A 21,888-nucleotide genomic window follows, 5' to 3' on the forward strand; every position below is an offset into this window, starting at 1 on the left:
GAACTTAGCTGGATTTCCTTCCAGAATATTAATAGGACAAAAAGCAGTCTCTGTGTGTGTATGTGTTTGTGTGTGTGTGGTTGCGTGGGTGGGTGTGTATCAGGGACACAGGGCAAGTGTCCGTCAGTGTCTCTGCTGGGCCAATTCCCTTGTCAATCCAAGCATGCTATCTTTTTGCCCTCTCTCTCTGCACGCACACACACACACACACACACATACACACTGTAGACGGCAGAAAATACTCAATTTGACATTTATGAAGGGTAACAAGAGGAGAAAGGAATAATCTGTAGCCAAAGGAGTCACAAATGAAGGTGTACTGTCTGTATTCTACAAATGACATTATCCAAGTTAATGTGATCATTACTTACATTTGAATCCTTTAAGGCATGACCACTTTTGCAGCTGCAAGTCATATACCGGCTAATTTTGTATTTGTATCACATCTACAGGTGTTGAGAGAAAACAATGAAAAAGACAGCAAAACAGCTACGCTTGTTAATCCCTTACGCAACATACAAAGGACCTTTGCTGATCAACCCGAATCACCTCCGTTGCCGATCATGTTTGCCATTAATGAAACTTTCGCGGGGACACGGCTTAGCGCGTGACGCCGCTATTTCCTAATGACTCCTTGTGATGACGTCAAGCCAAGCGCATAAAATTGGAAGCTAAAATTAATCACCAGCTCGCGGGAGACACATTTGGTATTCGTTGTGAAGAACACACGACTCAACCCATGTTAAAACTTTTTTTGCAAAGCAATTCAACTTTCCCCCTAAATGCCTGTAAACAAATTGAACAAAGCTCACTTTGCATAACATTGCCTGACTTTTACGCATGCAGTTGCTAGATAGGCTACACATTTCCGCACATTAGTCTGATTCTTTATTCCTACTTAATCAATTGGCCATGTCGTTCAGTCAATCTGTGCTTAACCCTCACACCTAACGTCATACACCATGAACAATTTACTGTAACATAAACTCCTGCCCCCTGCCGCACTAATACGAGTTTCGCAGGTGCGCTGTCCGAGGTACAGATTGGAAAAAGTCTACACCTGTCTCCTTCTTATTTCGTTTTTGGGAAAAATAATCCATGTTCTAACACTACCACTATCGCTCACAAATTGCCTAGTGTCTGTTTGCATCTCTGTCTATCTTGGGTCCGTTTGGAGGCGCGAGCGCATCGAGTTTTTTGTTCAAAGGGGTGGGACAAGTGAAGTTCTCTCGTGAGCAGAGAACGAGCGGAGAGTCGCACAGCGCGAGACCGACGGTTTATCAGGGGAGAGAGCATACGTTTGCAACTCTTCTCTCTTACAGATTAAATAAGCATCGTTTCCACAGGGGAACTGTTTCTCGTCCCGGGCACAAGATGCATCCTGCCTTAAGAGGGACTTTGTTACTTCTTCTCTTCTTGTTAATTACGCAAGGTAAGACACTCATGTTCAGTTGGTGAATAATATAGCTTTGGAGACAAAGTGTCCTAAATAAAGATAAACTATTACTAAACTCATTCCCTATATGGATTGCAACATGTATGCTTTTTAAACTGTTTAAAAGCCACTGGCTACAGTTGGTTATAGGTTTCCGTTCTCAGTCTAAGTCGCTGGATGAGACTCGGGAATTATCGATACGGTACATCGTAAACTACATCGTAAGTTACTGTATATTCGAGTGTACTTCAGTTAGATTGCGTGAAACATTCTGCAAATTCTGCGGACATAAAGGAATCGAATGATGATAGATTGTTCCTAAGAATCTCTCAACTTGCTAAATACATTTTAAACACAAGCAAAACAATTTGAGTCACATTTAAAGTTGATTATATTTCATAAATGAACCTGGATAAATGCGTAATTATGCGGCCTTCAGACCTATTTTACCAATCATAGTTTACGTGGTTGTTATCAGTCGGCCTACTGTCTACAATTGAACACCATTTAGAAATGTCGTAGCAGGATAGCCTACATATGAGAAGCCAAGCGTTAAATAATTGTTGACTGAGAATGTAGACCTACATCGTGTAGCTATTGTGTGTCAGGAAATGTTTACATCTCTGAGCAAATCCCAGAGAGACTTCAGACTTTGTGAGCAACGATGTGAAGTAGACCGCCGTAAATTAAATGCAGAATGTATTTTGATGTATGTAAATTGAGTTTTGAGGCGGAATGATCAAACAGGAATGGATTATGATGTTGTGTCCCTGTCTTTGGAGGGAAGGTTTGACTGTAAACTAAATAACCGATTGTGACAGAGATTTGATTCCAGTAGAATACTGCAATAGGCCTATAAATTCCAACATGGCGATTTACTATCCGTGATTTAATACTTTTTGTGTAACAGTAAGAAAGGAACACATATCTTGGCCATAATTTAATGGAAACACTATTCAATTGATTAAGCAACGAAGAAGCAACAAGTTCAGTCACAGTAGCTTTTATGTCTTATCTGACTCTTCCTCCACTATTGCTTGCACACACACGCACGCATGCACGCACGATAGTCTGCAGGAGACTGGGAAGGCAGAGGGGCACAATAACGGAAGGCAATTGGTGTGTGTATTCCACAGTATTGGGTTAGGAGGTCGAAAATAAACCCGGAATACTTTGGGGCCTAGGGACTCCCTTATATAATTTTTTTGCAGATGATACACATCGGTTTCACCCTAACTTGTTATAGGTGTCTGTTAACCCCCCGCCCCCCTCCACCCCCCACCTACCAACCCTCCACCTACTAAATTTCTCTGCAGCCTCCTTCTCTCACTCCCCCCCCCCCCCCCCCAGAGCGTTTATACTCACAGAACACTCATGATGACTCGTCAACAGGTCCATCATCACCGTTCCATCGAACTCTTTGACAATGTTCTAAGTTGAACTGACATCCACCTGGTATTCTCATAGAATTGCTACCATGTTTCATAGTCAAATGAGAGCTGGAAAGAGAGAGTAAGAGAGTGAGTAAGATAGATCAATGAAAGCCAGCTCGACGTAGGATGGAACCTGTGGTTAATTTCCTGACATAATTGGTTCTTTTATGAAGCCTGACGTGAAATCCTTCGGACCACATCAAATGTGTGTGTATTTGTGTGTGCCCGTGTGTGTGTGAGAGTAAGCAGAAGCTATAAAGAGGATGCCAGTGCTATTTTGATCAAAGCAGGGGTTTAGTCATTGAGTTGGAGATGAGGGCCCAGCTCCCGTAGTAATTACCCAAAGCAGAATAACACTATGATCTGGGACCAAGACACTGATCAACACATATACCAAAGTGGATATATACTCATACATGTATTTCTAATTTTCTGACCCTTCCCTTGCTATAATTCTCCATCCTTTTCTATCCCTTCCTTTCCTTTTCGTTTTAGTTTTTTTCCATTCTCCTACTTGTCAGTTACATTTAAATGTAAAATGTCTTGTCTCCTCTTCTCTCTTCTCTTTTCTTCCATCACTTTGCCTTAAAGAGCTCATCGTCAGTTGAGTAGCTTGTGTCATTGTCATTTTCACAGAGGGCATCGTCTGGCTGTGGGGGAAATATCCTCACATAATCGGTTCGCAATTCTTCCTTCACAGTCCACACTCGTTAAGACTCTGTCTTAAAAGGTCAGTTTCATTAACAGATTAAAACTTCTCTCGTCTCCATAGTCTTAAAGTCCAAGTCAGATGAGGATAGAATAAAAAAACACTTTATAAGGATAAAACAATACAGTGAACTTTTACAGACCCTGGAGATGTGTTTGCCTTCTTTTTCCTTTTTCTTGTCTTGTCTTCATTTCTCTTCTCATGTCTTCTTGTCTCTTCTCTTTTATTTATTTTTCCTAACAACCCCCCCCCCCCTCCAGCCTTTCCATCCATTTCCCAATCTCATTACCTCTTTATTTCCCTCCCTCCCTCTCTCTCCCTCCCTTTCTCTTCTGGTACTAGACCAAAGTATGACCCTCCAGTCCATGCTCTGTGATGGAGCCACGCCTTTTTGAAAATAGGGAAGTAAACACTGTGTGGTGGCACAGCAATGCTCCAGGCGACTCTGGGTATAAGGCAACAGCAGGCACATGGATCACATCATTCGAAATGAAAAAAGGCGTCCATTTTGTGTTGTGCATCTTTATAACTTTAAGATGTAAATGTGTGTAAATAATGAAAATGCAAAGACAATTTTTGTGGTCAGTGAAATACTGTAAATGTACATTTTTCATTGTGTTTATATAGATCTTTAAGTTTAAAATTATTTTGTAGCTGGCCGATGTATCATGCCATGTCAAGCAAGATTAATAAAACATATGAATGGGTATTTCAGCCCAGGTCTTGGTTTCTGGTTTTGTGAGTATTTATATGTGTGTGGTGTGTGTGTCTGTGCAGGAATATTGTGTCTCGGTCTGGTAGCTGGTGTCCTTCAGGGCGAGAAGAAAAACAGAGCTAGATGTTTCAACCATCAGTGTTCTTCTTTTCTGCTCTCAACCCCCATACACAAGAGGTCCCTGTTGACGCTCCTGATGTGTGTGTGTGTGAGACAGTCTCTGTGAAGGATCTGTGTTTTCCTGTGAGACATTGTCTATGTATGTGCATGTGTGTCTATTCTTGGTGTGATAGTCTCTGTGACGTGTCTGTGTGTTCATATGAGAGCTTGTGTGTATGTATGCGTGTAGATGTGTGTGTGTGCAAAGTGTATCGGCAGGTTCCCAGGCACGGATCCTCCTCCTGCCTTGCTGGACATGGCCTCCATAACAACGATGGGAGGAGGACGAGGTTGTTAGTGGTGACCTACGAACCAGCTGTGTCTGTGTTTGCGGCACTCAGAATGTCCACTGTGACCCCCGTCACTCTCGTGGCTCTGAGACACAGAGGCACCAGCTAAAAGGATTTTAGACCCTCACACATACACTCACACACTATTCTTTTTTACCTCCCTTTCGTTTTTTCTGTTCCTCCTTTTTTCCTCCTCTGGCTGCGTCTCTTGAAAGACTCTCTGTTTATGCTTCACCACAGTACTCCGCACCTGATTAGCACTCGGATCGTTAAGCAGTCTCAAAAATGGTAACCTGAGAAATAAAACAAATGTAAGATTATAATTTTTTGTACATACAGTATATGCACATGACATAATGAGGGATCCAATCACGATAAACAATGTCTCTGTATTATGACATTAGTGGTACTCTCAGTGACTATCTCTCTCTCACACACACGCTCTCTTTCCCTCCCTTCTTTCTCTGTCTCTCCTTGTCAGCGGGGGGGAGGAAAGGCCTGATTGAGTGGTTCTGCTCTATCCCCCACGCTCCATTGTCTTTCACTAACTGTGGGGCGAGCAACAAGGACTCGCGAGTTCTGGATTGTGCGTTCTACCCTTGACATTAGTACATCTAAGTGCTCTGATGCCACGTTTTTACTGAATCCTGAGGCTTGATGTTCACTGGTGTCTCGGATCACTCTTTCGCTTGTTTCGTGTGGTGTTTGGTGCTGGTTTCCAACATTCACTGTAATTCTTTCCCTGTCTCGTTCCTCATTTCATTCTCTTTTTCTCCCACATCCCCTCTCTTTTCATCCCTTCTACACGTTCTCTGCCACCTCGTCTCCAGACTGTTTCTCCTCCAAGGCTGAGGACAGGCTCTTCAGGAAGCTCTTCAGGAAGTATAACCAGTTCATCCGGCCCGTGGAGAACGTGTCCGATCCCGTCACTGTGGAGTTCGAGGTCTCCATGTCCCAGCTGGTCAAAGTGGTAGGGAACACAGACATGCATGCACACATTAATACCTACACGCACACTCTCACATGCAAAAATGCACAGATACACACACATAAATATACAATATGTAGAAATGCACACAGACAGTAATGCACACACACGTACAGATGTCCATACAAATGGACAGAAAGACAGACAGAATGACGGAGAGTTTTTAATATTTAACATAGACTTTGAGCAGAGCCCTCGAGATGAAACTTTCCATCACCTTCCTAGCAAGCTGTGTGTGGTCAGGAAGCAATCTCACTAAAAGCACCCACTCTGCTCTTATGCAGTAGAGTGGGTGTGGACGTGTATGTGTGTGCGGGTGTCTAATATAGGGAGAGAGTGTTATGTCTGTGTGAATTACTTATATAAAATTTCCTGTCTGAGAAGGATTGGAGAGTGGATAGGTGGACAATTATCAGGAAAATGTGTGAGAGAGAGACAGAGACAGAGAAAGAGAGAGATGGTGTTACTTTTCATCTTTGCTACAGCAAAGATGGTAGAGCCCAAGAATATAACAAAAGCATCGTCCTCCAGTAGAGAAGGTAATCTCTCTTCAGATTATTGTCCATAAAAGAATGGATTAAGGTACATTTTGCAAGTGGAAGCTTATTTGATTTGATGGACATTTAGCTCACTCAGCAGGTAAGAGAAAGTCTTCCGGGGTGTGTGTGTTTGTGTGTGTGTGATTCGCAGGTAACTTAAGGAATGTTTTACTGCAATATGGTCCCCCTAGTTTAAGGTAATTCAACTGTGAGCTGGAGAGAGAGAGGTGTGGGGGGGGTGAGGTCCCAGGGGTGAGGTCCCCTGCTGTGTTGCATAATATCAACTGTCAATCATGGTTTAACTGCCTCTGTTGAGGAAGTTGGGGTCAGAGGTTGTTGAGGTTAAGCTCTATTTCCATTTCCTTTTCAAGTCAATGCTGGCTTCGCTGTATTTCCTGCCTTTTTTTATGTTGCCTCAAGCCATAATAGACTGTTGCCATCCTAATGTACACATACACCTACTAAACACATATTCACACATACACCTGCCATTTTACAGGCATGTGCACATGTACACATGCACACATGTACACATGTACTCACACTACTTCTCCTTCTCTCTCTAACATGACATTTTCCTCTCTGCAGGATGAGGTGAATCAGATCATGGAGACCAATCTGTGGCTGAGACATGTAAGTGCACATGCGCGCACAAACACACACACACAAACACACACATATACAAAGAGACCTATTGGGGGGTTAGATTATATGGGGTGATTGGATGAGGGGGCATGTCGAAACTTGTTTACATTCTGTGGATAACACATCGTTGTCAATATGGATGGTCCCATACTGTGTGTGTGTGTTTGTGAGTGTGAGAGAGAGAGAAAGAACGAGAGAGGCAGAGAATGATGGAGAGCGAAGAATGGGCAAAGGGACAGCAAAAGCGAGAGAGAGGTAGAATGAGAGACCAGGCCCTCTTAAGGTCAATGTGTGACACATGGTCAAGGAGCTTCTATCATGATGTTTAATGCCTGGGCATGTGTGTGCAGTAGTGTGTGTGTGTATTAGGGAGGTTCAAAGCAGGTCAAGGTATATGTACTCAAAGTAATCAATGTTTCTGAGCAGCACAGCCACGCTAGGCTACACAGCAGCATGACATAGATCAATAGATGGCAGGACTGAACTTTTAACCCCACTGGATGCTTTTTCAACAGCATAGAAACGCAGTAGGTAATTATCATTCATAGAGTTTTTAGCTTGGAACAAAAGGCATTGAAAGCAACTCTCTCACTTTACTTTACATAAAACTGTCTTTTTGTCTCTTTCTTTTTGTCTCTTTCTCTGTCTTTCCCTCTTTCCTCCCCTCTTTGCTGTCCTTCAAGTTTGGCAATTATGTTCCCTCCCTCCCTTTACCTCCTTCCAGCTGCATCACACAGCTCAGGGATTATATACTGTTAAAGCAGAGGTGTCCCTCGCTTTCCCCCGAAAAACAGTGAGGACGCCAGTGACTCATTTTAAAATTGTCCTGTGGCAATCTGAATTTAAAGGCATATTTAAAGGAATATAAAGGCAATTGTAAATCAAGCATATAAACAATGAATGCAATACATTGGAGACGGAGGTCATGCCTTTTTACACAAAGCAGTGGCTCAAAGCAGTGGACTTAAGGTCACACAGTGTGTCTCTGTATTGATTATGGCATGTTCTTATTGATTATGGCACACTACTGTGACATACATTTATAAACAAGCCATTCTCATGTTTGATCTTTCTTTCTGCAGTAGTTGTTTACTGCAAATATTTAATCTGAAACTTAATTAGCATTTGGTGGCCAAGACAAAACATTAGCACACAACCATACTCCTAGCATACATCAAGCCTTCATCAAAACAAACTGGAAATCCATAGCATGTTGCGTGTTTGAAGTTAATTTGTCCCGCAGTCATTGCAATCATAAGCATTTGACAAATTGATGAATCAGCTAAAGCGAACGCAAGGAAACTGTGGTTAACAAACCATCTTCATTTGAAAATCTCTCTTTCTTCTTTTTCTTCCTCTCTGTCCCTCTGATTTGAGTTCCTCTGCTTCAGACTGAATAGCAAACTAAAGGCTCTAATAGTGAATGTCCAAGTTGTCCTTTGGTAAAAAAGAATAATCTTAGGTGACGTTTTCTGACCTCGACCATTCAAACCATTGTGTGTGTGTCTCTTATCAGTCTGTCACCTTTAGAAGGGAAGAGAACTTCTCCTCGTATCTTGCTTTTCAAGGAGCATTAGCACAGACACACATACTGACGTGTGAGCGCTCTTTCTTTCAGATCTGGAATGACTACAAGTTGAAGTGGGCCCCGGTGGAGTTTGATGGGATAGAGTTCATCAGAGTTCCATCCAACAAGATCTGGAGACCAGACATCGTGCTTTACAACAAGTTCGTTCTCAGGACTTTACATTCATTACTATCATCATCCTCAGCATCACTGAATCCTCTAGTTTCTTGTTTTGCAAAACCGTGTTTATTGCACTTATTTGGATCTTAACAATTCTTCAAATCTTTTTCAAATCTTTATATTAAGCGGTGAAAGAGGCCTTTTCACTCCATTCTATTTAACTTATTTCCCATTGCTCTAATTTCTTTCTCCCTTCTCCTGATTCCAAGAGTGTCACAGTACAAATCAACTGAAGTTATTTGAAGGTCCTTCTCACAATGGAGGGCTAATTCGCTTTCTACCCTTCTTCTTTCTCATTCACTTTACCAATCAATATTCTCTCCTTCTTTGTCCACTCCAATCATCCATATCTCTCTCTCTCTCTCTCTCTCTCTCTCTCTCTCTCTCTCTCTCTCTCTCTCTCTCTCTCTCTCTCTCTCTCTCTCTCTCTCTCTCTCTCTCTCTCTCTCTCTGTCTCTCTCTGTCTCTCTCTCTCTCTTTCTCTCTGTGTCTTGCTCTCTTCCACCATACCACTCTGTCCCTTCAAATACCTCTTCTCCCCTCTCTCCAATGTCCACTTCCTTCTCCCCTCCACCCTCTCCATCTCCCTCCCTCCTCCCATCTGGCCCCTCCCCCTCCTCTCCAGTGCTGTGGGGGACTTCCTGGTGGAGGACAAGACCAAGGCTCTGCTGAAGTTTGACGGCACCATCACTTGGGTCCCCCCTGCCATCTTCAAGTCCTCCTGCCCCATGGACATCACCTACTTCCCCTTCGACTACCAGAACTGCTCCATGAAGTTCGGCTCATGGACCTACGACAAGGCCAAGATCGACCTAGTCCTCATCGGCTCCAAGGTCAGAAGATACCCTGTTCGAATCTGCATATCTAATCTTGCCAGTGAACCTATTACTCACTCAGTATATGCTCTCGGTTCAATTTGTTAAAAAATGTTTATGTATAATTTATGTTCAGGTCTAAACATATGAAAATATCTTTAAAGGGTCGAGCTCTTTGAATTTTTGGCAAGCCATGAGACAACAGCAATGCAATTTAGCACATAAATGAATAAATCCTATATTCCTCGCTGTAGGTCAATCTCAAAGACTTCTGGGAGAGCGGGGAGTGGGAGATCATTGACGCGCCGGGCTACAAACACGACATCAAGTACAACTGCTGTGAGGAGATCTACCCCGACATCACCTACTCCTTCTACATCCGGAGACTTCCACTTTTCTACACCATCAACCTCATCATCCCCTGCCTGCTCATCTCCTTCCTCACCGTGCTGGTCTTCTACCTGCCCTCCGACTGCGGGGAGAAGGTCACCCTCTGCATCTCCGTCCTCCTCTCCCTCACCGTGTTCCTGCTGGTCATCACCGAGACCATCCCCTCCACCTCACTGGTCATCCCCCTCATCGGCGAGTACCTGCTCTTCACCATGATCTTCGTCACGCTCAGCATCGTCATCACCGTCTTCGTGCTCAACGTGCACTACCGCACCCCCATGACCCACACCATGCCCGGGTGGGTGCGCTCCGTGTTCCTCAGCATCCTGCCCAGGGTGATGCTCATGAGGAGGCCGCTGGACCAGGACGGCAAGGCCGTGGGGGTGCAGAGCTTCGGTGAGGGGGGAGGATCCGGAGGCAGGGCCGGAGGGAGCGGGGGAAAGGGAGCGAAGAAGAGGAAGAACAGTCTCTCACAGGTGGGTGGAGGGAGGCAGATGGATGGATGGATGGATGGACAGATGGACAGACTGACATGTTGAGGAAAAAATATTTTCGAAACGTTTCAAAACGCATACACAGACATCCAAACACATGAAGCACCCCAGACATATGTTGATCTTAAATCTATTTAATATAATCTTAAACCGACCAGGAAAAACCAGATTTAACCTCCATCCTTCTGAATCCACAGCAAAGCGGAGGAGGCTCGGTCAACTGCCTGGACTTTGGAGAAAACAAGCTCTCCGTGGAAGGAGGCTGCGCTGGCAAGAAGTGTCCCTGCCCTTGCCAGCACGGCAAGGAAACCCCAGAGACAGCAGACCCTGGGAAGCTGAGTCGCCAACTGAGTCACCAGAGCGTCAACACGGTGGTGGCGTTCTCCATGGTGTCACCTGAGATCAAACAGGCCATCGAGAGTGTCAAATACATCGCAGAGAACATGAGGAGTCGGAACAAGGCCAAAGAGGTACGGTCCTGTTCATTGACGTAGCTTCCAATGCTAGCTTAGGGTTAGGGTTCATCTGAAACAGTGCAGACTATGCTCCCAGCTGATACAGTAATATGCTGTATCTCTGTAAAACATATTTTTTAATGTTTCAGTCAAAGTGTGAGATGTGTGTGTAATACACTGTATTATGCATGAAGGTAAACACATTATCTTATGTACTTCCAAAGTGAGCCAGGAAGAAATAATTAGGCAATCCAGTTCACAATTCATTTTACTGTAAAAATGACTCCAAAACAAAGTTTCAAGTTAAAACCCCCTTTTTGTTATAAATACACTGTGCCAGACCTCCCAGAGGTGATGCAGTCTTTGATATGCAAAACAGCCCTCTCAATCTGCACTGTCAAAATGTCTGTCACTGTGTTTGACACTTTGGATGCATATCATTAACAGAGTTATTTCCCCCTTTGCAAATCACGTCGTCATTGCATCAAAACTTACCCAACATGAGTTTATCCTTCTTTCATCCTTTATTCAACTTCCTTGCTCTTCATCCATGACATCCATTACTCCTACATTATAAAGTATTATATGTCCGCCTCTCTTTTGTCACCTGTCTATCCTTTACCACATTTGACCATTGTTCTATCCCTCCCACTTCTCTTTACGTCCTATTTTTTCTCTGCTTTATCGTATCGTTTTTTCATTCTCAGGTGGAGGATGACTGGAAGTATGTTGCCATGGTGATCGACAGGATATTCCTTTGGGTCTTTATAACGGTCTGCATCCTTGGAACCCTGGGCCTCTTCCTGCGGCCTGTCATTGGCTTTCTGTCATAACCAAAAAACAATTAAGGTTCATAGCAATCAGCAATCAGGCCAATTAGCAGTTTTTTTCATCTGGACCAATTGAATAAACGCTGTTAGTGCTGCACCAGGAGAAATCTTTCACTTAGTCACTCTTGAATTAAGTACCGTAATCGAAACTTTTTCAAATAAGTATTCCCCAGATAAAAACCCCAACCATAGAAACCAATAGCAAAATGAGCATTCACTATTGATATATTTTTATCTGTCACAGCTAATTAATAATCAGATCGGCGAGGTCTCAGCCAATCCTAACCACATGCTTTCTGTGTTGCAACCAATTACTAATGAAACTGAGAAGACATCTCAGAACGTCCTTGTAATGTTAACAGCCTGTTGAAACAGTCAACTTCCGCCATAGGTATTGCTATGACAACATCATGACTGTATTCTCATAGAAGGGTGTGGGGCATCTTACAGGAATAACCGATCAGAGCTTCCGGCTCTGTATCCTTATGAAAATGGACATGATACAAAGTACAAACAGATGCCTTTATGAGTGTTCTGGAAGGTTTAATTTCTTATCTGGGTAAATATATGATTCATTTATACATGAATGACAGCCTCCTGAAATAGAACCTTCAACTCAATTCTGGAATTAATGTATCAGGGGATTCTATCATCCATTTTTATGGTCATTAATTTATGTGTTTATTTTCCGAATCATTTTTAAATTAAGTTCACCATTGTATGTAGCCCTGTATTACCACACACAGATAGCGCATGAGAAACATTGATTAGCCTCTTTTAAATGAGTCTACTATATCAGCCATTCCAGAAAACTGCTTTGTGCTTTTGATTGCCATAATCCCTTTGCAATTACATTCTGACTGTCATTAACAATACACACCTTGCACTACTGAGACACTCACTTTTGTATCTATGTTTTCTTCTGCTCTCTCTCTCTCTCTCTCTCTCTCTCTCTCTCTCTCTCTCTCTCGCTCTCTCCCTCTTCCCCACTCTCGTTTTCTGTCTGTTTTGATGGCTTTGAATTTGAAATAAATGTTGATATTTCTTCAAAACGTGAATATCTGCTATGGATATGTTCGTTAGAGCAGTCATCTTGTGAAGCGTGGCTGGACAGTGTTTCTGACACGCATGGTCTTTCCAAGCTATGTTTGATCTGGTAATGACCTTCCAAGGTCAGCTAAGCGCCTACACCAGATCATAGCAGTCACAGAGGCTTTCATCATCTTCAGTGAAACCATCCTCTTAGTGCCTCTGCATTATTTGAACAGATAGAGCTAGATGTCATAATAAAGCTGTGGTGACTTACACCTTCAAGGAAGTGTTGAGATGAGCTGTACACGTCAAGCCAGATTAAAAAGGGAATCTGTGTGTTTACCTACAAGGCTTCATAGCGCCAAGATCATCGATACTGGAGCTGTCATTAGAGATGATCCGTTTGGTTGCCAACCAACTACTAGAGAATCAGAGGATGAGAATCAGGACTTGAATGATGTGGACAGTGATTTAAGGGATGTAATCAGGTCTGTGGCATTAGGCAGAGGGATCTTTGCTAGCTATTTCCTCCCCCTCTCCTTCTTTTCTTCTCCACCTCTCCATCTCTCCGTCAGTCTGTCAAAGAATGTTAGTACACCCCATCTTCCCCATCTCCCTGAATAGACATTTTAATGTGGAAACACACACACTCGGACGATGACACACACTCACTGGGTCTCTAAATCTGGACACACATGCTCTAACTCTGAGACATACTTTCATACACACTCACAAATTCACACACATACACACAGTATGGAGATCGAAAACAGTTTGACTCACTTGTAATGTAATCTTCCTTTGAGAGACTACTGTGCCATCCGAGGAATGCTTTCACATAGCCTGTTCTAGTGTTAGCTTTAGCACTGGGCCACGTTAACATAAGACCAATAATGGAAGCGTTAGCGTTAGCATAATCATTAGAGCTGAGTTAAAGTTAATATAGTTTCTTACAATAGACAGCAGGGTAAGAAGTTGTTATGGCTGAAATTGTGGTTTGAGTGCTTAAAAGATCTCAACAGTAAGTATGCGGAGTGGTGCTATTTGTGGTGTGGAGGGACAAGTGAAATATGGGGAATCAAAGGAAAGAAGGGAGGAAGGTTTGTGTGGACACTGTGATGTCTGCAAACACATTTTGTTTAGAATAAATTGAATACAAAGTCTGCCTTTAGCCAATTGTACCCACAGTATTGGTGCACTGTCTATAAACAATCCATGCTAGAGCTCGATTGCAAACATATAACATTGTAATATATGGCACAATAGATGCATTCACGTTTTCCATTCTTCCATCTGGTCAGTGCTCAAACAAATGGTTAATCCTTATTTATGCAAATATCATATTTTGTGTGTCATAGATAAAAGACAGATCCAGGAGAGTTGGCAATTAAAAACACACACGTTGTAAAAACACACAGAGTTGGCAATTAAAAACACACACGTTGTGCAGGCACTGAGATACCCCTGTGGCCTTCTGCACACCCAGAATACAATGGCCTATGGAAGCAACAATGGTTCAGAATGTGAAAGGAGGGAGAAAGAGAGAGTGAGAGATAGAAGTGTGTGTTGAGGGACTATGATAACAAAGAGTCAATACAACACATGGAGGTAGAGAGAAGAGACACATGGGAGGTGGGATGAGAAAGAAAGGAGGTGGAGATGTGAAAGGAGGAGGGGATGTGAAAGGAGGAGGGGATGTGAAAGGAGGAGGGGATGTGAAAGGAGGAGGGGATGTGAAAGGAGGAGGGGATGTGAAAGGAGGAGGGGATGTGAAAGGAGGAGGGGATGTGAAAGGAGGAGGGGATGTGAAAGGAGGTGGGGATGTGATAGGAGGAGGGGATGTGAAAGGAGGAGGGGATGTGAAAGGAGGAGGGGATGTGAAAGGAGGAGGGGATGTGAAAGGAGGAGGGGATGTGAAAGGAGGAGGGGATGTGAAAGGAGGAGGGGATGTGAAAGGAGGTGGGGATGTGAAAGGAGGAGGGGATGTGAAAGGAGGAGGGGATGTGAAAAGGGGGGAGATGGTATTGAAAAGCCAAGGGAATTCTGTAAAGACATAAGACAAATAGAGAGAAAGAGAGAGAGAGAGAGAGAGAGAGAGAGAGAGAGAGAGAGAGAGAGAGAGAGAGAGAAAGATACATGGTTGGATGAAGGCAGGGTTATTAGTCTAATTAGTGTACAGTGCCTATGATGTAGTCTGATATTAAGATGTTGGTAAGCCACACACAGAGCAGAACACTTATAGGACTATTTAGTTTTCAGTTTTTTCTTATAGTATAAATGAAGGTAAGGAAAATAGGCATGACAGGGTGAGGCCACACACACACAGTCCCACACACAGTCCCACACACACAGTCCCACACACACACAGTCCCACACACACAGGAGGGATCTTGTCTTACAGAGTCTCAATAATTGATTTTTCGGCAAGGGAGGGCATTTCTGGGGTGAGAAGGGCACTGAGATGACAGCCATGCCTGGCATGAGTTTCTACACACCTGAGGGTCAGAAGATTTTAATGGGCCTAAATGTTTTGGCTACACAACTCTTTGTCTAGAGGCTTTTAGCCTGGTGTTTAAAGTTAAACACCAGAATCTATTGTACACAGCCAAGGCAAACAGAAGCCTCGTCCACAACTCATGAAGGTCAAATGGAATTGGAATTCTGTTGCTACAGAAACGGAAAGTCAAAGTGTTATGCCTTCTGGGTCTTTAATGTTGCATAAAAAGACCAAACTCCAATACTGACAAAAAATATATCTGTGTTGTTATGAATATTATATCGCAATCCCTTTCTAACAATATATGCAGCGAGTGCTTGTGCGGATGTAATCTCGTTTTTTACGGCTTAATAAAAACGCAGTGACCAAAATGGAAAAGTACGAACAATATGAGCTACGATCGTGGGAGGACGAGTTCAATTTAGTTAGTGTTCTATTCGGGCAATGTGATTGCCTTTTGCTGCAGAGTGCTGGCAAGCTGCTGAAGTCAATATAACACAGGGAGAGTTATAGCAGTGATGCCGTGTACGCTTTAATGTGGGATTGAATTAAATAAATAAAGATGTGGAGGAGAGGAGGAGACCCTTGTCTGGTTTAGTAGTTGACTGCTGTGTGAATTGTAAACACATATTTATCTTTGTGCTCACACACATATGCACGCAAGCACCCTGTGGAGAAAGCCCACACAATGTTATGGATTAAGAACGAAAAGAAGGAAGGCGTTGAAAATGTGTTTAGGCACTCAGATTAATTTCTCATCTCTCACGGGCATGTCAAACCCAAGGAGTCTTATTTCTTACCTTAGCAGGGGGGGTGTTTGTGAATGTGTGTTTGTGACTGTGTACGTGTGTGTGGAGTAAAATAAAAGGTTTACCAACATGTATTGAGGGATTGTATACAGTATATGAATCGGTAAAATAAGATTTAATGTAAATTAAATAAAAGTGTAAAATGTTAAAGTAAATGCAAATAAATACATAATGACAAATATGTGATTTATGTTAATTAAGTTAGCCGTCAAATTTGAATATTTAAACTCAGTCAATACATTCTGCCTGATGTATAAGGGGGTTGTAAATTATATTTCGACAGTTAGCTTGTAAGCCTTAGGGATGTATATATGTGGCTGAAGAGGAGAATTGTGGGATATTGGAGGAAGAGGAGGAGAGGAGAGGGCATGGGGTTCAGCAGAGAGGCGTCTCTTTGAAGGCAGGCAGGCAGGCAGAAAACAACCTGATCTAATCTACAAGCCCTGGCAAACTCCCTCTCGGAACTGGAAACCAGAACTCGATGGAAATGTTAAAGTTGACATATGAGTTTCCATGCTCAGTTGTTAAAGCACAGAACTAACCCTGCTGTGGTAAAAGGGTTGGATTTCCACTTGGGTCACGCACACTGAAAATGTCAACATTCACTGACTGTGAGTAGCTTTGGTATCATCTTTATATTAATTTTTAAAAACATTTTGCCAGTTTTCAATGGGCAGAAGAGTAAATGTTCTTTACGAAATGCATCCCACACATTGACCTTGAAAAGCTGGTTTTCTTGGTGAGGCCAGTCCAAAAAAGGGGGTGGGGGGAGGCATGTATAATTCAATGTTCCCACATTGGCCTACACATACTACACACTCAGACTGTGCTACATGCTCATAGCACACACACACACACACTCTACACTCTCATACAACATCCCAGCAGTTGGGTTTCATGTGTCTTTTCTTGGAATCTGTGCAGTAAATTCCTATATATTGTTGTCGGTACTTTCTCAAGTCCCTCTCCAAAGACACGATAGCCTTGTAACCTTCTCCTTGGATTTCTTCATGAAGGACTAGACCAAAGATCCATCCTTTCCCTTTAGAACCTACAACAAGCCCCATCTGATCAGTTCAGAGGTTTTGAAGTATATATACTTCTCCATAAACACCCAGTGGTGTGTGTGTGCTTGCGTGTGTGAATGCGTGTGTGTGGGTGTGTGTGTGTGTACATATACATGCATGTGTGTGAAGAGCCTGTAGCCGGCATCACTGCCAAGCTAACCAGAACTAAGCTGGACAACACTCTCACTCAATTATTCATTCCATTTTTTAAACACAACTTTTGACAGTGATGGTACTTCAGCTTGGTCCTGCTTTACAATTGGCATCAAACAGCAGACAAACCATCACAACATCGTCACAGCATGTGCTCTCACGATGGCAACGATGGCTCCAACCTGGTGAGAAGTTCACGCAGAAAGCCATGCGAGAGCAAGGCCTTGCTTCCCACCCCTCTGAGCGAGCACCGAGCGTGCAATCAAAAGGTCAACGTGGCGAGATTGTCTGAAAAAGTCACCGCTGTGAAAGCGATCCGATATCGAGGCAGGGGATCAAAAGGTCAGGTTGCCAAACCCAGAATGCCTGTGCTGTGCCGCCCACCGTCATCCGCCACGCTGGAATATTCATCGGCGTCGCCACTTTACGGATGACTCACCGGAACACCTCGGAACCCTTTGACATCATAATAGCTCGTTAACGAGCATCTCGTTAGAGCCGTCATTGGGGGGCCCTCGTTAAGGGTGCTGAGAGCAGAGGAGTGGGTGGTGATTGCTGGTGTAGCGGTGGATTTCTCTATCATCGTTCCATACTTCTCTGAGGGAGACCTTTGAGGAGAGGCGTGGTGGTTGCCACACTGTAGAGACAGATCTGGCTTGGTGTCTACCAAACCTTTCTGTCTGTAAGATTATTGCTTATTGGAAAGAGGCTGCAGGTTCAATATAAGACACATATGATTAGCATGATTGTTGACTTCTGATGTGAAGGGCTTGGTGGACACACACACACACACACTCACACACACAAGCACACACCACATCTTTGCTTCAAACTACGTCCGCCCATATGTTTCAGTAGAACATAGAGTGTTCTGTAAAGGAGTTAATAGAGAAATATCCAGCTGCACCTGTCCACAGGGAGAGCTATTATGTATAGGCATAGTGTTCTCCTGAGCCATGCTGCTAGCCTCAGGAAATCGCAGGGGCTTCAAAGACCTGCCCGATACCTCCGCTCTACAGCCGCTTGTGCACGCACTCTCCAAGAAACCAAAGGATGAGTGTGTATGCATGTTTTCATGTGTGTAATAGAGAGAGAGAGAGATAAAGGGAAAGATAGTGTTATTGAGTCAGACCATACCTTCATCCAGTATTTGCGACCACTTCAATAGAATAACTGGAGGAGGATCGAAGTGAGTGCTGTGTTTTTTTACCACCTTTTGACCTGTTGTGTGTGTGTATGTGTGTGTGTGTATGTGTGTGTGTGTATGTGTGTGTGTGTGTGTGTGTGGGGGGGGGGTCAGTCAGCAGGAGGAGGAGCAGCAGGAACCAACCTGGAAACTCTTTGCAATAGATAAGACAATCTTAGTCAATCCTTCTATCGTTCTGTCTTTTCTTCCTTCCGTACCTTCACCCCTCCATCCCTCCATACCCCCTGGTCACAGCATGTACTGATCTACAGGCCTGCTGCAGACTAACATTCTTACATCCCTCCATTCCTCGTTTCTTCTATCCCTCTGTCACCTTATGTGTTGTTTTCAGGCCTACCGTGAATGACTTTTCCTCCATCCTTCTCTTTCTTTATTCCTTTATTCCTTTATCATTCTCATCTCTCTATCTCTTCTGATATGTTCTTTTTATGGTATAGGACCATGGCCTGGTATAGAACCCAATGCATCCTTCTCCTCCTTCTATCACCTTGACCCCTCTACCCCTTCCTTCTCATTCCCCCATCCCCCCTGGCCGTGGGCATGTGCTGGTCTTCCTATCTTCCAGATATCCTTTTGTTCCACAACATTAGGAATCGACCAGCTAGCGGAACGCCAACTCGGCACCGCGAAGGGAAACTGAACCCACCACCCCAGCTGCTCCTGGCTACATTGGCAACTGGGGCAGAAAATATGGCTCATCACATGGTCATGAACATGGATGGATCCCATTGTTGGAACTCTCACATCTTTCTTTATTTGAACTTTACCACCATCTTGCTTTCCTTCTCTCTCACTCTCTTATTCTGATTCAGTTCCTCTTTTCCCTCTATCTCTCTGCGGTCTCAATGGCAATTGACATGCAAGACAAGATGTCTTCCTTCCTTGAACTCCCTTTGTTGTCTAAACTCCAGCTCCACTACGGCATGCCCAGATGGTCAAACAGAACTCAGGTACGTCCCCCTAACCCAGAGGTCACCTTCTTTGGAAAAGAGGTATTCTGACTCATGCCCAGAGGTGCACATTAAAACCCCATCTGGACAGAAACTTGAGTAAAGGTTAACACAGTTGGTCTCTTTTGTATCTGGGGAGGAAAAATTTGTTTTTCTTTCATCCACCACTTCAAGTTCTTCATATCATCCATACTTTCATCTCTGAGGGAAAACTTGGAGGTGAGCCTTGGGGGTTGCCAGAGGGACCGATCTTGGATCAGCTTTGTGTCTCCCAAACCTTACCTGAGGCGTTTTGAGGGAGAAATCTAAATCTGACCTGAGATCAGCTATGTCGAGGAGCAGCATTACACTCACTCTTTTCTCACCTGTACCCACCCTTGGGACCCCGTCGTCCAGCTGAACACACACACACACACCATTAAAGATGCCGGTCACAGTCTTTGGCTCACTGCCTCTCCAGTCACCAATGACCAAACACCTGCTCCTGTTCTATCTTACTCTTTCTCACTGTTTCTCTCTCTCTTTTTCTCTCTCCTTTTCTCTGTCTAAGTGTGATTGTGTACACATGGAAAACGGGATCTATGTCCCTCTCTCTCCATCTGACTACAACAGTCTGTCAGTTGCCATATTGTAGCTCTGTAAACCACAACGTCCAGACAACAGGGCAGAAACACATGCATCGTCTCTCAGCTAACTAGCTAATGCACCACAACAAATCGCCTCACATTGTTGTGTGTGTGTGCCATCAGCAGAAAATCCACGGTGATTCTGCAAATGCTTTCATCAATAGGGTAAACACACACAAACACACTGTTTAGCGGTGCTTCCAAGCGCCCATTTGGATTGAGCTGCTTTGTTTATCCGTCGGCATGGTTCAGAAGGTTACGTGACTTAGCCACGTTCACATCTGGTGGAAAAAAGGATGTTTTGGATAACAGCTCTCAGGCAAGTCTCCGTGTGAAAGCATGAGGGGGGAAAGGAGGTTAAAATTCAACAGATCACCTGTCCATTATCAAACATTTGCATGTGGATAATACTGTAAACAGTTTCGTGGAGCTGATAGTAATTCAGAACACACCGTTTAGAACAGAGCAAAAGAGAGACATAATGACAGTAATGCATGCGTCCTATTGCGTGTGTGTTTAGACAGTGCACATGGATGAACTTGTCAATACAGTTTACATACTTGAATTTGTGTGTCTTCATGCGGGACTACTTGTGTGTCTGTACAGTTTATAGACATGAATGCATGTCACTGTGTATCTATAAGGTTTCCATATGTGACTGCGTGCGTATGTCTATAAAGTTCACATGCCTGACCGTGTGTGTGTCTATACAGTTAACATACATGAGCGCATGTGTGTGCATGTGCTCCCTTTGGACAGAGCGTGGTGGCCAGAGGACCTGGATCCTCTGCCTGAGCACCACGATGTTTGATCACTGAGCGCTCAAATGTATTAGACAAGCCCATGCAGACAGGCTCCAAACACTAAAGTGTTATCAAGGATGTGTGTGTGTGTGTGCATGTGTGTGTGAAGTGATACCCCTCGCTGTTCGACTCCCAGCTGCTGTTGGCACAAACTTAATTAGTAGAGAGAAAGGGGGGATAGTAGACACAGAGAGAGTGAGAGAGAGGGATGGAGAGATTGAGAGAGAGAGAGAGAGAGAGAGAGAGAGAGGGAGAGATAGAGAGAGGGAGAGAGATGGAAAAAGAGAGATGGGGAGAAATGGAGAGAGAGAGATGGAGAGAGAGAGAGAGAGAGAGAGAGAGAGAGAGAGAGAGAGAGAGAGAGAGAGAGAGAGAGAGAGAGAGAGAGAGAGAGAGAGAGAGAGAGAGAGAGAGAGAGAGATGGAAAGAGAGAGATTGAGAGAGATGGAGAGAGAGAGAGATGGAGAGAGAGTGATGGATGGAAATAGAGAGAGGTGCAAGCTTCAACGTCAGGCCAGCGGCCGTTGTTTACTAGACCTCTATTTTAATTGCCTGAATAAATGAGACAGAGTGCAAATGAACCGAAGTTAAACTGCCTGTGCCCTCTCTCTCTCTCTCTCTCTCTCTCTCTGTGTGTGTATCGTCAGTCTCTCTGTCATTCTCTTTCTCTCTCGCTGTCACACATCATTCACTCTTCATTAACCCTCAATGCAGCTTGGTTAGGTAGGTTACAGCTGCAGATGTTACCATAACATTACTCGTTACAGCACAATTCTTTATTTCAATTTTACTTAATCTAACTACAGTAAAACATTTCCCTGGTAGGTTTAATCCTTTAACGTGATCTACTGTATTTATATTCAATATAAGAAAACACTTCTTGTTGACCACTGTGTCTGTCATCTAACATACATGATATACCTTATAATTCACTGTACTACTGTATATTTACATGGGGTATACATGGGGGAATACACATAGATTTGTGGCTAAATCTCAGGACAGATACAGTTTATTTTGAGACATTCATTGAGGTTTCATCTTCCTTTCTTTTTTTCTTGTGGTTAAACTGTGTTTTGCAGTTAGCACAGAACTCTGTA

General features: G+C 43.6%; 1 protein-coding gene across 1 annotated transcript; it reads left to right on the forward strand.

The window, feature by feature from the left end:
* The first annotated feature begins 1,038 nt into the window (after positions 1-1,038).
* chrna6 (cholinergic receptor, nicotinic, alpha 6) lies at positions 1,039-13,496 on the forward strand. Its single transcript, XM_062478521.1, has 8 exons — positions 1,039-1,432; positions 5,572-5,711; positions 6,857-6,901; positions 8,532-8,641; positions 9,286-9,493; positions 9,730-10,341; positions 10,557-10,829; positions 11,522-13,496. The coding sequence occupies exons 1-8, from the start codon at positions 1,375-1,377 to the stop codon at positions 11,645-11,647; spliced, it is 1,572 nt and encodes a 523-aa protein (XP_062334505.1). The 5' UTR covers positions 1,039-1,374; the 3' UTR covers positions 11,648-13,496.
* The last annotated feature ends 8,392 nt before the right edge of the window (positions 13,497-21,888 follow it).

This window comes from Osmerus eperlanus, chromosome 14 (assembly GCF_963692335.1).
Source record: "Osmerus eperlanus chromosome 14, fOsmEpe2.1, whole genome shotgun sequence".
NCBI lineage: Eukaryota > Metazoa > Chordata > Actinopteri > Osmeriformes > Osmeridae > Osmerus > Osmerus eperlanus.

Excerpts from the sequence above, each read along its gene's own strand:
- chrna6 (XM_062478521.1), top strand. The coding sequence starts at position 1,375 with ATGCATCCTGCCTTAAGAGGGACTTTGTTACTTCTTCTCTTCTTGTTA. Across the intron at positions 1,433-5,571 it reads CTTCTTGTTAATTACGCAAG|ACTGTTTCTCCTCCAAGGCT; the intron begins GTAAGACACTCA and ends CCTCGTCTCCAG. Across the intron at positions 8,642-9,285 it reads GACATCGTGCTTTACAACAA|TGCTGTGGGGGACTTCCTGG; the intron begins GTTCGTTCTCAG and ends CCTCCTCTCCAG.